This window comes from Neomonachus schauinslandi, chromosome 9 (assembly GCF_002201575.2).
Source record: "Neomonachus schauinslandi chromosome 9, ASM220157v2, whole genome shotgun sequence".
In the NCBI taxonomy this organism is placed as follows: Eukaryota; Metazoa; Chordata; class Mammalia; order Carnivora; family Phocidae; genus Neomonachus; species Neomonachus schauinslandi.
The window spans coordinates 132246564-132262555 of NC_058411.1; the positions used below are offsets into that span (position 1 = coordinate 132246564).

The 15992-nt window shown below is 46.6% G+C and overlaps 1 protein-coding gene across 1 annotated transcript in view; it reads left to right on the top strand.

Moving 5' to 3' along the window:
- The first annotated feature begins 2447 nt into the window (after positions 1–2447).
- FAM174B (family with sequence similarity 174 member B) overlaps positions 2448–15992 on the top strand; it is a 35600-nt gene continuing 22055 nt past the window's right edge. Inside the window, exon 1 of the mRNA XM_021680517.1 lies at positions 2448–2812. Coding sequence (XP_021536192.1) covers positions 2448–2812 — 365 coding nt within the window. The remainder of the gene's footprint in view (positions 2813–15992) is intronic.

The following is a 15992-nucleotide window of genomic DNA, read 5'->3' on the forward strand; positions in this document are numbered from 1 at the left end:
TTCATTCTTCTGCATGTGGCTATCCAATTTTCCCAACACCATTTGTTAAAGAGACTGTCTTTTCTCCTTTGGACATTCTTTCCTGCTTTGTCAAAGATGAGTTGACCATAGAGTTGAGGGTCCATTTCTGGGCTCTCTATTCTGTTCCATTCATCTATGTGCCTGTTTTTGTGTCAGTACCATACTGTCTTGATGATGACAGCTGTGTAATAGAGCTGGAAGTCCGGAATTGTGATGCCACCAGCTTTGCCTTTCTTTTTCAACATTCCTCTGGCTATTTGGGGTCTTTTCTGGTTCCATACAAATTCTAGGATTATTTGTTCCATTTCTTTGAAAAAAGTGGATGGTATTTTGATAGGGATTGCAATGAATGTGTAGATTGCTCTAGGTAGCATTGACATCTTCACAATATTTGTTCTTCCAATCCATGAGCATGGAACGTTTTTCCATTTCTTTGTGTCTTCCTCAATTTCTTTCATGAGTATTTTCTAGTTTTCTGAGTACAGATTCTTTGCCTCTTTGGTTAGATTTATTCCTAGGTATCTTATGGTTTTGGGTGTAATTGTAAATGGGATCGATTCCTTAATTTCTCTTTCTTCTGTCTTGTTGTTGGTGTATAGAAATGCCACTGACTTCTGTGCATTGATTTAATATCCTGCCACTTTACTGAATTCCTGTATGAGTTCTGGTAGTTTGGGGGTGGAGTCTTTTGGGTTTTCCACATAAAGTATCATATCATCAACTTCTTCTTTGCCGATTCAGATGCCTTTTATTTCTTTTTGTTGTCTGATTGCTGTGGCTAGGACTTCTAATACTATGTTGAATAGCAATGGTGATAGTGGACATCCCTGCCGAGTTCCTGACCTTAGGGGGAAAGCTCTCAGTTTTTCCCCATGAGAATGGTATTCGCTGTAGGTTTTTCATAGATGGCTTTTATGATATTGCGGTATGTACCCTCTATCCCTATACTCTGAAGAGTTTTGATCACGAAAGGATGCTGTACTTTGTCAAATGCTTTTTCTGCATCTATTGAGAGGATCACATGGTTCTTGTTCTTTCTTTTGTTAATGTATTGTATCACATTGATTGATTTGCGGATGTTGAACCAACCTTGCAGCCCAGGAATAAATCCCACTTGGTTGTGGTGAATAATCCTTTTAATGTACTGTTGGATCCTATTGGCTAGTATTTTGGTGAGAATTTTTGCATCCATGTTCATCAGGGATATTGGTCTGTAATTCTTTTTGATGGGGTCTTTGTCTGGTTTTGGGATCAAGGTAATGCTGGCCTCATAAAATGAGTTTGGAAGTTTTCTTTCCATTTCTATTTTTTGGAACAGTTTCAGAAGAATAGGCATTAATTCTTCTTGAAATGTTTGGTAGACTTCCCCTGGGAAGCCATCTGGCCCTGGGCTTTTGTTTGTTGGGAGATTTTTGATGACCGCTTCAATTTATTTAGTGTTTATACATCTGTTCAGGTTTTCTATTTCTTCCTGGTTCAGTTTTGGTAGTTGATACATCTCTAGGAATGCATCCATTTCTTCCAGATTATCTAATTTGCTGGCATATAGTTGCTCATAATATATTCTTATAATTGTATTTCTTTGGTGTTGGTTGTGATCTCTCCTCTTTCATTCATGATTTTATTTATTTGGGTCATTTCTCTTTTCTTTTTGATAAGCCTGGCCAGGGGTTTATCATGGGAGGGAGATTATCAATCCCTCCAATTACTTGTTCCACAGCAAAGGTATGAATGCAGAAATGCACTTCCCAATTCAGTTCATAAGCAGAGGTGCAAAATGTCTGGAAATTGACACCACAAGATAAGAAACTCTTCTGAGAGAAAGGGAAACTGGGGAGATGCTAAAATATAATGCAATGCCTAGGCACTCTGGAGGCTTCTTTCCTCATCTGTAAAATGGGGGTTTACCTCCAGGTCCCATAGACTTTGGTTCTTAGTCTGTCACAATCTGGGATGCTGTGAGCTGGCTCTCTGGGTACTAAATCAACGATTCAATGAGAATGAAGAAATACCTGTGTCCTAAAAGGGTTTTAGGATTAAATGAACTAAAAAAACATCCACACCGAAGCACAGAGCTTGCACAATAGTGAGCCTGACCGTGATTGCCTTCCATGCAGGGGTTCCAGGCCCCGGTGGGGGGCGGGGGGTTGGGGCAGCGGCGGAACGGGGCACAGCCTGCACCCCGGCCCGGTGGCCTGCCCCGCCCACGTGGGGCCGCGGCCCCGTCGAATGACTTGGTGCAACGTGTTGGTGGCGGCGGCGGCGGCGACGGCGGTTTGGGCTCTTCCGGGCTCCGCAGCTTCCTGCCGAGCACCGCGCAGCCGCCTCCGCCGCGGAAGCCCCGGGTGCAGGCCTCGGCGGCGCCGGTGCGGGCCCGGGGCTCAGCCGCGCGCGCGCCCGCGGGGCCCCTGCCGCCCGACCGCACGATGCGCGCCGCGCCACCGCCCGCGTCGCTCCTGCCACTGCTGCTGCTGCTCGCGCTCCTGGCCGCGCCCGCCGCCCGCGCCCACCGAGCCGAGTCCGCCCTGGCGCCGCAGCCCGAGCCCGAGCCCGAGCCCGAGCCCGAGCGCCGAGCGCAGCCGTCGCCCGGCCCGGGGCCCGGGAACGCCACGCGGACGGGGTCTGCGGCGCCCGCGGGCGGCGGCGGCGGCAGCTCCAACAGCAGCGGCTACGCCCTGGTGACCCGCATCTCCAGCCTGCTCCGCGACCTGCCCACCCTGAAGGCGGCCGTGATAGTGGCGTGCGCCTTCACAGCGCTGCTCATCGCCTGCTTGCTGCTGCGCGTCTTCAGGTGCGTCCCGCCGCCCCCTGTCCTTCCCCCGCGGGCCGCCCTGCCCCGCCAGCCTGCTGTCACCGCGCGCCCGCCACACCTGCGCGCACAGACGCTCGGGGCGCGCGGCTCCGCTGGGGGGGCGCTGCTGGGGGGCTCGGTGCGCGCCAGCCGGCCGAGCGGCCCCGGGCTCTGCCCCGCGGGAGTGCGCTCCCCGTACACGTTTTAGAAACGTTCGCCTCCTTTAACGACGGCTATCACGAATACTGGCTTCCTTTGAACTCTCTAATGTTTAAAGCTAGCAGTACGCTACCGATTCTGATAATTCCGTATTTATTTTTACACGGAATTTATTTTATACCCATTTCACAGATGGGGGAAAAAAAATCTCCGGAGAGGCAGGGCGGTTTATCCAAGTAGACTCAGTGGTGGCGGTAGAATTTGAACCCAGGGCCGTCTGCCTTTAACCTTACCCACCTTTATGTCCTTCCCTCCCTTGCCTCCGAGGCGCCTTTTTTTTTTTTAAATATTTTATTTATTTATTTATTTGAGAACGAGAGAGCACAAGCGGGGGCGGGGGGAGCGGCAGAGGGAGAGGGAGAAGCAGACTTCCCGCTGAGCAGGGAGCCCGACGTGGGGCTCCATCCGAGGACCCTGGGATCATAACCTGAGCCGAAGGCAGACGCTTAAACAACTGAGCCACCCAGGCGCCCACCTCCGAGGCTTCTTAATGCCCCACCTGCCTTTTTCCTTTTTCCTTCATTGTGCTAACAAAAAAAAGCTGTGACTAGAGCTCGGGGATGTGCCCAGGACGTGTTGGAGGTGTGCTTTGCACCGGGGATTGGAGCTGGACTCCAGGATGCTTGGCGACCCTTGGTGGTCTTAGGGCCTTTCTGTTGGGGGATGCAAATGGCTCTCCTGTTCCCCTGCCTGACAGAGCTTGTCCCAGTGAAGACTCCCAGGGGCATGAAGGGTCTTGGGGAGGCTTTTGTCAGTTGCTCGAGTTCAGGGCGCAAGTGTCTGGGAAATGAGGAAGGAGGACCTGGGAGTAGAGATGGGAAAAGCTACCTGGGATACAAGGAGGACATTTTCCCCAAATGCCTGGGAAATCCTGTTTTTGCAGGAAATGAACCAAATGTGTCCTGTTGCTCAAGCGGGCCGCTGGGAAATCTGGGTGTGTGTGTGTCCATTATTCACTGCCCACCACCGGCATTCCAAGTGTAGACAGTGTGCTTTGCTGTTTGATCAGCTGTTGGAGGTTTGGGGCCAGGGCCTGGCTCTCCACCCTGGGGAGCATTTTCAGCACAAGAGCGGAAACCAGACCTGGAAAGGCAGGGTGGAGAGTTATCTGTTGAGGTTTGTTGTTGTTGTCGTGTGACTGTGAGTCAAGGTGTTTCCTTGTGAGTCTGTACGATGGATGTTTCCACATCCATCTCCCCCATCCCCTGCCTGGCACAGCCCACATTGTTCCTCACTGTGCTGGCCCCCTTGATGTGCTTTGGGCATTGAATCTCCCCCCACCCCAATCCTTTCCCCTGCCCTCACTCTTCTGCTTACAAACTTCAGTGGCTCCCTGTGTAGCTATTACCTGAGTGTGGCATTCAAGGCTCTTATAGACTGGCCCCAGCCCATCTGGCGGCCATTAGCCAGCCCTTCTGAGTCTCCTCTCTGTCGCTTGCTTATTTCCTTATGATCCATGGTGTTGGCCTGTGCTTTCCGACCCCGGGGCCAGTTTCTGCTGCACACCTGCCGTGACCGCCCCAAGACCCAGCTCCCAGGCTCCTTCCTTTGTGTGGTTTTCTGGACATCTGAGTGAGACCCTCACTTGCTTTTCTGGCCTGCCCCATGCCTAGCCTTGCGCATCTTCTGTACAGCCCTTCTCACGCCGTGCTTGGGTGGCTGGGTTTAGTGCCAAGCTCCCATACTCAGCAGACAGCCCTGGGCTGCAGGGATGTCCAGTCCCTCCCAGTGTCTTGGTGTCCCGTGCCGGCCTGGCATTCAGTGGAGGCACAATGGTCCTTTACTGACTTCCCGATTGTTCTGCTGGAGTTAAGCCTTGATGCCTAGAGCAGCTCTGAGCATGGAGTTTGAAACATTTTGCTCAAAATAGGCCTCCGAGCCTACAAGGCAGTGTACTTTTTAAGAAGGCATTTGAACTATTTTGCCAGTCTGCTCCTTATTACCCAGGGGTGGGGGAGAAAAGCAAGCAGCATGTGGCCGGATGTGAGCTGTGTGTTTGGGGGCGGGAGTGGGGGAGCCGACACTCAGGCCTCGTTGGAGGGTTTGCACAGTTTGGGAAGGAGGTTCTGATTTCGTAGAAGCTGGTTAGGTGTATGATCTGCCTCCTCTTCCAGGCACGTGTTCTTGCGGGGGTGAGTTTGCAGGTGCTCCACTGCCACCCTGGTTTCCGAGGCAGACAGGAAATTAGAGCATTTTACAGCTGGGAAGGGCCTTGATGGCACACAGTCCCTGTGCGCTCTTTTGCTGAGGAGAAAGTTACATTCCAGGGAGCAGACTGAGTTACCCGCCAGATTCTCGAACATGTGGCGGGGCTGGTGGCCCATCTTGCCGGTGGTCTGTACCGTGGCCTTTACCCCCTCCGCAGTCCTCAGCAGGCTCAGCTCATCGGGCCTCCCGACCACCTGCTGCTCTGGGTGGGTCCCACTTCTGTGTCGTCACTGGGTCCTGGCCATTCCACCCTTCGAGTGACCCGGAGGCTGGCTGTCCTGCCTGTGCCCGCATCCCTCTCCCATGGGAGCTCCCGCACCTGCCAGAGCTTCTGCCCGGCTTGGCTCCCTACCTTGTGTCCGTGTCTTAGCAATAGCCTTCGTGCGTCCACTGCTGTTCCTGCTGCCAGTCTCGTCCCTGCCCCTGTCCATCCTCCCTCTCTGGTGTCGTCCTTCCTCTGTCCACCGACGCCCCCATGCACAAGCTCCTAGTGTGCGGACGATGCTGGCTCTTCATACACAGGGCCCCGCCTCCCTCTTGAGCCCCTGTGTCGGCTCTGCCTACTGTTCCAGCCCCGCTGGGCTTCCAGAGGTTCTCCAGGGGGTCATGTGGCCTGGGACTGGCATGCTTTGCCCCACTCTGACCCTCTGCCTGGAGTCCCCTCTGCCATCATGACTACACGGCCAGGTCCTTGCTCTTTGCCCTCCTCTGTTCCCTCTGAGAAGCCTCTTCAGCCAGGGCCCTCCAGAGCTCCCAGAGCACGCTGGGGTTTTGAAGGTCCCTCGTGGAGTCGAGACAGGAGACAGTCACTGAACGTGTCCCTCTGCTTTCCAGCCTGGGGGGCTCCCAAGAGCAGAGCTGGACCTTGATCCTTTGTGTCTCTCTGACCCCAGGTAGCCTCCAAGCACACACTGGCCTCTAATGAAGATATTTTTAGCAAATGAGTGTGGAATGCACAAGTATTTTGTGTTACTGATGCTCCTTAGAAAGTCCTCTGTGACTAAATGCATGGCTGATGCCAGAAGCCTTCGAGGTAGGAACTCATTTGGATGGTGACCCTCCATTTCCTTAACAACGCAGACCAGGGAGGAGGAGGGTAGTCAGGTTACTGCTTATAAAGCAGCATCCCTAGCCCATTTGTCTATTCTTCCTGAAGGAGCCAACCTGCCAGACAACAGAAAAAATGTGGATCCGAGGAAACCGTTAAAACTGAAAGCACAGAATATATATAGTAATGAAAAATACATATGCCTTTAATGAAGCAATTCCATCCCCAAGGTACACACATTTTTCACTGTGATACATCTTCTTTCTTCCAATTCTATTAATTGGGAGAGGAAGCCAAGATGCTTGGGCAGTGAAGTTCAGAGCAGTTCTGTTTGGTAGTGAAAATATTTAAATAACCTAAGTATCTAACAATGGATCTCGGTTAAATAATTTATGGAAAGTATGGAATACTCCTCAGCTGTTAAAAATGACGACGCTCGGGCGCCTGGGTGGCTCAGTGGGTTGAGCGTCTGACTCCTGATCTCAGCTCAGGTCTTGATCTCAGGGTTCTGAGTCAAGGCCCGTGTTAGACTCTGCATTGGGCATGGAGGCTACTTAAAAAAAAATAATGATGTTGATCTAATACTATATATCACTAAGTGGAATGGTTTATAAAATAGCACGTATAGTATGTTTTCATTTAAATAATAAATTATACATATAACAAACATGCAAAGAAATCTATGTGTATGTGCACATTTGTGGATGTGGGTGATAATTATTTTTCAGGTTATGTTTTTACATGATCTGAACTTCCTGACAGCGGACATATGTTCACTACTGCTCTCCCTGTCTGTAGGGTCAGCTCCTTGCTCTGTCGTTGGGTGTATCTGAGGCCTGAAGACCTGTATGAGAGCGTCTAGGATGTAAACGACAAGTGAGATTTTTGGGTCCCAGAGCTACTCATACTTGATTTTCCTTAGTCTGTACCGGTTCACCCTCCCGCCTGCAGTGCCTGAGGGTTCTCGCATCATAGATGGGAGGTACTTAGTACCATCTGACTTTCTCATTGTTCCAGGTAGATGGGTGTAATTTGGTCTCTCATTGGTTTGTTTGGCATTTTCCCAGTTTCTACTGGAGATTGAGCAGCAGCCCCCCTTCCCATACTTATTAATCAAGCAGATCTCTCCATCTGCAGAATCATTGACACCTTTTTCATGTATTTGGATCATTAAGGAGCACTGTTTTAAGACTAGAGACAACATTGGAAGGAGGGAAAGGCAGTTTGCATGCCCAGCACCCTGTGTGTGTGTGCGCGCTGCCCAGCTGTCCCCTCAGGTCTGTTACCTGATATGTTTCTGAGAGCTGGAAGGGAATCAACAAGGAGGCTGTGTCTAGGAAGTAGAAAACCGCAACTCCTCTAATTTTTTGATGTTTAGAAATATCTGGTGGGTTGTGTGGCGTCAGTAATAAGCCAGTATTATGCCCCATGTGCTCTCTGAGGTCTCACTCGAGATCTGGGAGGAGTCTGACTTCACTCTCCAGAGTCTTCTGACCAGGGTGGAGACAAGGCAGGGAACCCACCACCTCCACCATGACTCTCCTTTCCCCGTGGGGATCCCTTCCCCATCTTGGCGAGTCTCCGAGCTCTGCTGCCCAGGCCACATTTCTCCCAGATCTCTGCTGGCTGCTTTCCCAGCCACTTCTTATTTCAAAAGCTTTGTAAAATCCTCTTCTGTGGAAGGAGGGTTTTGGTGCTTCCTGGGGGATGAGGAGGAAGATGAATTCCAGGTGATCTGACACTGCCTGCTGTCACCCTTGCATGAATGGCAGACGTGCGTGCCGCCGTGTCCTGAGGATGTTGGGACCCCAGAAGCTCAGTTACTTTGCTAAGCCAGCTCTTTGAAAAGGAACGAAGACTTTCCTGCCTAGCCCGGATTCCCCAAATTTCCCATCGTCCATGTATTCACATTTATAATAAGAACGATGTTATTTAAGAGAAAGCATAACAGCTTCCTACTTTTGGGATTTGGGGAAACTTACCGTTCTGACATGGTTTTAGTTATTGCTCGTTAGTAGAAGAATATTATTTTAATGAACCAAAGCCTTAAGCCAAGCGCGGTTGGCAAGTTAAGTCTCTTTATGTGAGTTTGAGAGAGACTAGGGAGCTTGTGTAGGGTTAGGTCATTTCTGATGGTTTGACCAAGGTTTTGAATTGGGGGAAAAGCTATAGAAGTGAAACATGTTTACCGTAATTTTTAATTTTTTAGTGGATTTTCTGTTTTCTTTTTCAGTTTCATTGAGATAAAGTGGACATAGAGCACTGTGCACATTGAGAGTGTACAGCCTAATGGTTTGACTTAGATTTATTGTGAAATGATTAGCGTAAGTTTAGTTAACATCTGTCACCTCATAGATACCCAACAAAAAAGGGGAAAACATTTTTTTTCTTTCTTTTTTTTTTAAAGATTTTATTTATTTATTCATGAAAGACAGAGAGAGAGAGAGAAGCAGAGGGAGAAGCAGCCTCCCAAGGAGCAGGGAGCCCGATGCGGGACTCGATCCCAGGACCTTGGGATCATGACCTGAGCCGAAGGCAGATGCTTAACCATCTGAGCCACCCAGGCGCCCTTTTTTTTTCTTTATGATGAGAACTTTTGGGATCTACTGGTTTAAGTAGCTCCCAGGTACACCGTCTGGCAGTGTTTACAATACACCCCCCGTATGTATTTGTCTTATAACTGGAAGTTTGTACCCTTTGGCCACTTTCATCCAATCCCACGCCCCCATTTAATTTTATATATGACAGTGAAGAAAGAGTGTTAAATAAATCTAAGACAGAAAAAATTCAGATTTTTTATATTTTTAAAAGAGGGTAGAGTGTACCTTTGATTCCTTTTTCCGTAAAGTTAAAAAAACAAAGTCAAAGGACATGGGAAACATAAGTTCCCTCAAGTGGTTCTCATCCAGGGAGGATTTTTGCCCCCTTGGGGTCATTTGGCAAGTGTCTGGATATATATATATAATTTTAAAAAAGATTTTATTCTTATTAGAGAGAGAGGGAGAGAGCGCATGCACAAGTGGGGGTGGGGCAGGACAGAGGGAGAGGGAGAAGCAGACTCCCCACTGGGCAGGGAGCCTGACGTGGGGCTCGATCCCAGGACCCCAGGATCATGATCGGAGCCGAAGGCAGATGTTCAACTAACTGAGCCACCCAGGCGCCCCTGGAGATATTTATGGTTGTCGTGAGTTGCGGAGAGGGATGCTGTTGGCACCTAGTATTGAGAGCCCAAGGATGCTACAGAACATCGTACAGTGCACAGGACAGCCCCTTAACAAAGAACAGTTGAGTCTGAGATGTCAGAAGTGCCAGCGCTCCCTGAGAGTCTGGGCTGCGACGCTATTGGTCGTCTGAAGTAAGCAGTGTACTGAGCCTTTCTGGGCATTCAGTGCCCAGTGCTAATTGCATTATACACCTCCAAGGCCTACAGGGATATTTAGAATGACATGGAGTCAACTGAGTCCCTGGCTCCCCTTTAAACAACTAAGTCTTACTGTATTTTAAAATACGGTTCTGAAAACAGATGTAATTTATACCCAGCATTTTGGTCTTGCTTCTGCCTGTAACTGAGGATACAGCCATTTGGCCAAAATAATCAGGCAGGTGCATCTGCCTCTGGGCCTCTTTCAAATGTAATTGGTGACTTTTTAACCTGCGGGAGCCTCCCTGGACATATAGGACCCTGAGTGGAGGAGGTACCTCATGGCTGCTCTTATTAATGTGCCTGTGAGGACCCGGCACCTTTCACTGATTTCTTCTATCAAACTGGGAAGGGAGAAAAATCCCTCTTTAATTTAATGCTGAGCCCTCTGCCTTACGTGGCTTTACCTGTAAACTCTCATGCCCACGATCACCTTAGTTTCGAGGGCTTTGCAAACGCAGATGCTTCTTGGCACATGAGGCTCATTTAGGGGTGGGGGTCCCACGTGTTAGTGTCTATAAAGCATGCTTCCGGATTTAAGCAGAGAAGGCTTCAGGGCTGTGCTGGTATTTTAGTCTTATGGCTGATGCTTTGGTTCTAACTCTTTGCAGAGGGAATTTCTGGGACCATGAATTTAGAAGCATGTTGTCATGGTTTCACTTAAAAAAATCTGTGCTTAGGAGCAAGATGGCAGAGGAGTAGGAGACCTGGATTTCGTCTCCTCTCAGGAATTCAGCTGGATAGGGATCAAACCATTCTGAACACCTACGAACTCAACAGGAGATCGAAGAAAAGAAGAGCAACAACTCTCTCATCAGAAAAGCGACCACTTTCTGGAAGGTAGGACGTGCGGAGAAGTGAATCCGAGGTGATATTCGGGAGGATAGACGGCGGGGGAGGGGCCTCCATCGGCCGCTTCTGGCAAGTGATAGAGCCGCGGAGCACAAAATCGGAACTTTTAAAAGTCTGCTCCGCTGAGGGACGTCACTCTGGTGGCTAAGCGGGGGGTGGAACCCTCCGGGACAGTGTGGTCTCAGGACCCACGGGTCACAGAAAGACTGGGGGTGCCTGAGTGTGGCAGAGCTCCCAGGTATCGGAGCAGGGAAGCCGGCTGCAGAGGCGGAGCCCAGGCGCGGGCTCTCAGCTCAGGGTTGCCATAAACTGTGATCCGCGGCACAGTCAGGCCCCTGCTCCTCCAGCAGGGACCCAACAAGCGGCAGATCCGGGGAGACTCACCTTCCTCCCCCGGGAGGAGCCGCGCGGGAGTGCACCGCAGGGATCTGCTGGGTTTGGAGACTCCACCCGGGGTCCGGTGCCAGAGATAGAAACGTGCGGTCACAGGCCAGGTGAGCACGGAGTGCGGCTGGAGACCGGGGAGACGGGAGTGACTGATGGCTTTTCTCTGGGGGCTCACTGAGGAGTGGGGCCCCGAGTTCTCGGCTCCTCCGGGGCAGAGATTGGGAGGCCGCCATTCTCACTCTCGGCCTCCAAAGCTGTATGGAAAGCTTGCAGGGAACAAAAGCTCCGGAGAGCAACCCGAGCAGATTACTTAGCCGGGAGGGGGCAAGGGCGGGGCAATTCCGCCTCCGGCAGAGACATTTGGGAACCACAGCAACAGGTCCCTCCCCAGAAGATCAGCGAGAACAGCCAGCCAAGACCAAGTTTACCAATCAATGAGAACGGCAGAACTCCAGCGCTAGGGGAATACTGCACATAGAATTCATGGCTTTTTTACCATGATTCTTTAGTCTTTCAAAGTTAAATTTTTTTTTAACTGTCTTTTTTTTTTTGAATTTTACTTTTCCCCTTTTTCAACCAACATCTTATCAATCCCTTTTTAAAAAAACATTTTTATTTTCCATTTTTAGACTCATATTCTATCCCTTCATAGTAGTTACCCGTATTTTTGGCTTATATATATAAGTTGTTCTCTCTTTAAAATTTTGAGATAGTTTCTTCTAACAGATCAAAATATACCCTAAATCTCTAGTGTATAGTTTTTTTCTACTCCCCTGCCTGATCACATTCTCTCCCTTTTTTCTTTTTTTTTTTAAATCTTCTTCTTTCTATTTTCAAACAACTTCTTATCAATTCCTTTTATAAAATTTTTTATAATTCCCATCTTTACAGTCATATTCCATCCCTTCATCATATCAACCCTTATTTTTGTACATATATAAGTTTTTCTTTCTTTAAAATTTTGGGAGGCACTTTCTTCTAACAGACCAAAATACACCCAAAATCTAGTGTGTGGTACTGTTCTATATACCAGCCTGATCATATTTGATCACATTCTGTTTTTTTTGTTTTGTTTTGTTTTGTTCTGTTTTTATTTGTTTATATCTTTTCTTTTTCTTTTTTCTCTCTTTCCCTTTTCCTACTGCTTCAGGTCTTTTCTGATTTGTTTAGAGTATATTTTCTAGGGACGTTGTTACTCTGCTAGCATTTTGTTCTCTCATTAATCTATTCTCCTCTGGACAAAATGACAAGACGGAAAAAATCACCTCAACAAAAAGAACAAGAGGTACTACCGACTGCCAGGGACCTACTCAATACGGACATTAGTACGATGTCAGATCTAGGTTCAGAATCATCACTTTAAAGATACTAGCTGGGCTTGAAAAAAGCATGGAAGTTATTAGAGAAACCCTTTCTGGAGAAATAAGAGAACTAAAATCTAACCAAGTACAAATCAAAAGGCTATTAATGAGGTGCAATCAAATATGGGGGCATTAACTGCTAGGATAAATGAGGCAGAAGAGAGAATCAGTGATATAGAAGACTAAATGATGGAAAATAAAGAAGCTGAGAAAAAGAGAGAGAAACAACTACTGGATCACGAGGGCAGAATTTGAGAGATAAGCGATACCATAAGATGAAACAAGATTAGAATAATTGTGATCCCAGAAGAAGAAGAAAGAGAGAGAGGGGCAGAAGGTATAATGGAGCAAATTATAGCAGAGAACTTCCCTTATTTGGGGAAGGAAACAGACATCAAAATCCAGGAAGCACAGAGAACCCCTCTCAAAATCAATAAAAATAGGTCAACACCCGACATCTAATAGTAAAACTTACGAGTCTCAGAGACAGAGAAAATCCTGAAAGCAGCTTGGGAGAAGAGATATGTAACCTACAAGGGTAGAAACATTAGATTGGCAACAGCCCTATCCACAGAGACCTGGCAGGCCAGAAAGGACTGGCAGGGTATATTCAGAGCACTAAATGAGAAAAATATGCAGCCAAGAATACTATATCCAGCTAGGCTGTCATTGAAAATTGAAGGAGAGATAAAAAGCTTCCAGGACAAACAAAAACTAAAGGAATTTGCAAACACGAAACCAGCCCTACAAGAAATCTTGAAAGGGGTCCTCTAAGCAAAGAGAGACCCTAAAAGCAACATAGACCAGAAAGGAACGCAGACAATATACAGTAACAGTCACCTTACAGGCAATGCAATGGCACTAAATTCCTATCTTTCAATAGTTACCCTGAATGTAAATGGGCTAAATGCCCCAATCAAAAGACACAGGCTATCAGATTGGATTAAAAAACAAGACCCATCGATATGCTGTCTGCAAGAGACTCATTTTAGAACCAAAGACACCCCCAGATTGAAAGTGAGGGGGTGGAAAACCATTTACCATGCTAATGGACACCAAAAGAAAGCTGGGGTGGCAATCCTTATATCAGACAAATTAGATTTTAAACCAAAGACTGTAATAAGAGATGAGGAAGGACACTATATCCTACTTGAAGGGTCTATCCAACAAGAAGATCTAACAATTATAAATATCTATGCCCTAACATGGGAGCAGCCAATTATATAAGGAAATTAATAACAAAAGCAAAGAAACACATTGACAACAATACAATAATAGTGGGGGACTTTAACACCCCCCTCACTGAAATGGACAGATCGTCTAAGCAAAAGATCAACAAGGAAATAAAGACTTTAAATGACACACTGGACCAAATGGACTTCACAGACCTATTCAGAACATTCTATCCCAAAGCAACGGAATACACATTCTTCTCTAGTGCCCATGGAACATTCTCCAGAATAGATCACATCGAGGTCATAAATCAGGTCTCAACTGGTACCAAAAGATTGGGATCATTCCCTGCCTATTTTCAGACCACAATGCTTTGAAACTAGAACTCAATCACAAGAGGAAAGTCAGAAAGAACTCAAAAACATGGAGGTTAAAGAGCATCCTACTAAAGAATGAATGGGTCAACCAGGAAATTAAAGAAGAATTTAAAAAATTCATGGAAACCAATGAAAATGAAAACACAACTATTCAAAATCTTTGGGATGCAGCAAAGGCAGTTCTAAGAGGAAAGTATATGGCAATACAAGCCTTTCTCAAGAAACAAGAAAGGTCTCAAATACACAACCTAACCCTACACCTAAAGGAGCTGGAGAAAGAACAGCAAATAAAGCCTAAACCCAGCAGGAGAAGAGAAATAAGAAAGATCAGAGCAGAATTCAATGAAATAGAAACTAAAAGAACAGATCAACGAAACTAGGAGCTGGTTCTTTGAAAGAATTAACAAGATTGATAAACCCCTAGCCAGACTTATCAAAAAGAAAAGAGAAATGACCCAAATCAACAAAATCATGAATGAAAGAGGAGAGATCACAACCAACACCAAAGAAATACAAACAATTATAAGAATATATTATGAGCAACTATATGCCAGCAAATTAGATAACCTGGAAGAAATGTATGCATTCCTAGAGATGTATCAACTACCAAAACTGAACCAGGATGAAATAGAAAACCTGAACAGACCTATAACCACTAAGGAAATTGAAGCATTCATCAAAAATCTCCCAACAAACAAAAGCCCAGGGCCAGATGGCTTCCCAGGGGAATTCTACCAAACATTTCAAGAAGAATTAATACCTATTCTTCTGAAACTGTTCCAAAAAATAGAAATGGAAGGAAAACTTCCAAACTCATTTTAGGAGGCCAGCATTACCTTGATCCCAAAATGAGACAAAGACCCCATCAAAAAGGAGAACTACAGACCAATATCCCTGATGAACATGGATGCAAAAATTCTCACCAAAATACTAGCCAATAGGATCCAACAGTACATTAAAAGGATTATTCACCACGACCAAGTGGGATTTATCCCTGGGCTGCAAGGTTGGTTCAACATCCGCAAATCAATCAATGTGATACAATACATTAACAAAAGAAAGAACAAGAATCATATGATTCTCTCAATAGATGCAGAAAAAGCATTTGACAAAGTACAGCATCCTTTCTTGATCAAAACTCTTCAGAGTATAGGCATAGAGGGTACATACCTCAATATCATAAAAGCCATCTATGAAAAACCTACAGCGAATATCATTCTCATGGGGAAAAACTGAGAGCTTTCCCCCTAAGGTCAGGAATGCGGCAGGGATGTCCACTATCACCACTGCTATTCAACATAGTATTGGAAGTCCTAGCCACAGCAATCAGACAACAAAAAGAAATAAAAGGCATCCAAATCAGCAAGGAAGAAGTCAAAGTCTCATTTTTTGCAGATGATATGATACTTTATGTGGAAAACCCAAAAGACTCCACCCCAAAACTGCTAGAACTCATACAGGAATTCAGTAAAGTGGCAGGATATAAAATCAATGCACAGAAGTCAGTGGCATTCCTATACACCAACAACAAGACAGAAGAAAGAGAAATTAAGGAGTCGATCCCATTTACAGTTGCACCCAAAACCATAAGATACCTAGGAATAAATCTAACCAAAGAGGCAAAGAATCTGTACTCAGAAAACTAGAAAATACTCATGAAAGAAATTGAGGAAGACACAAAGAAATGGAAAAATGTTCCATGCTCATGGATTGGAAGAACAAATATTGTGAAGATGTCAATGCTACCTAGAGCAATCTACACATTCATTGCAATCCCCATCAAAATACCATCCACTTTTTTCAAAGAAATGGAACAAATAATCCTAAAATTTGTATGGAACCAGAAAAGACCCCAAATAGCCAGAGGAATGTTGAAAAAGAAAAGCAAAGCTGGCGGCATCACAATTCCAGACTTCCAGCTCTATTACAAAGCTGTCATCATCAAGACAGTATGGTACTGGCACAAAAACAGGCACGTAGATGAATGGAACAGAATAGAGAGTCCAGAAATGGACCCTCAACTCTATGGTCAACTCATCTTCGACAACGCAGGAAAGAATGTCCAATGGAAAAAAGACAGTCTCTTCAACAAATGGTGTTGGGAAAATTGGATAGCCACATGCAGAAGAATGAA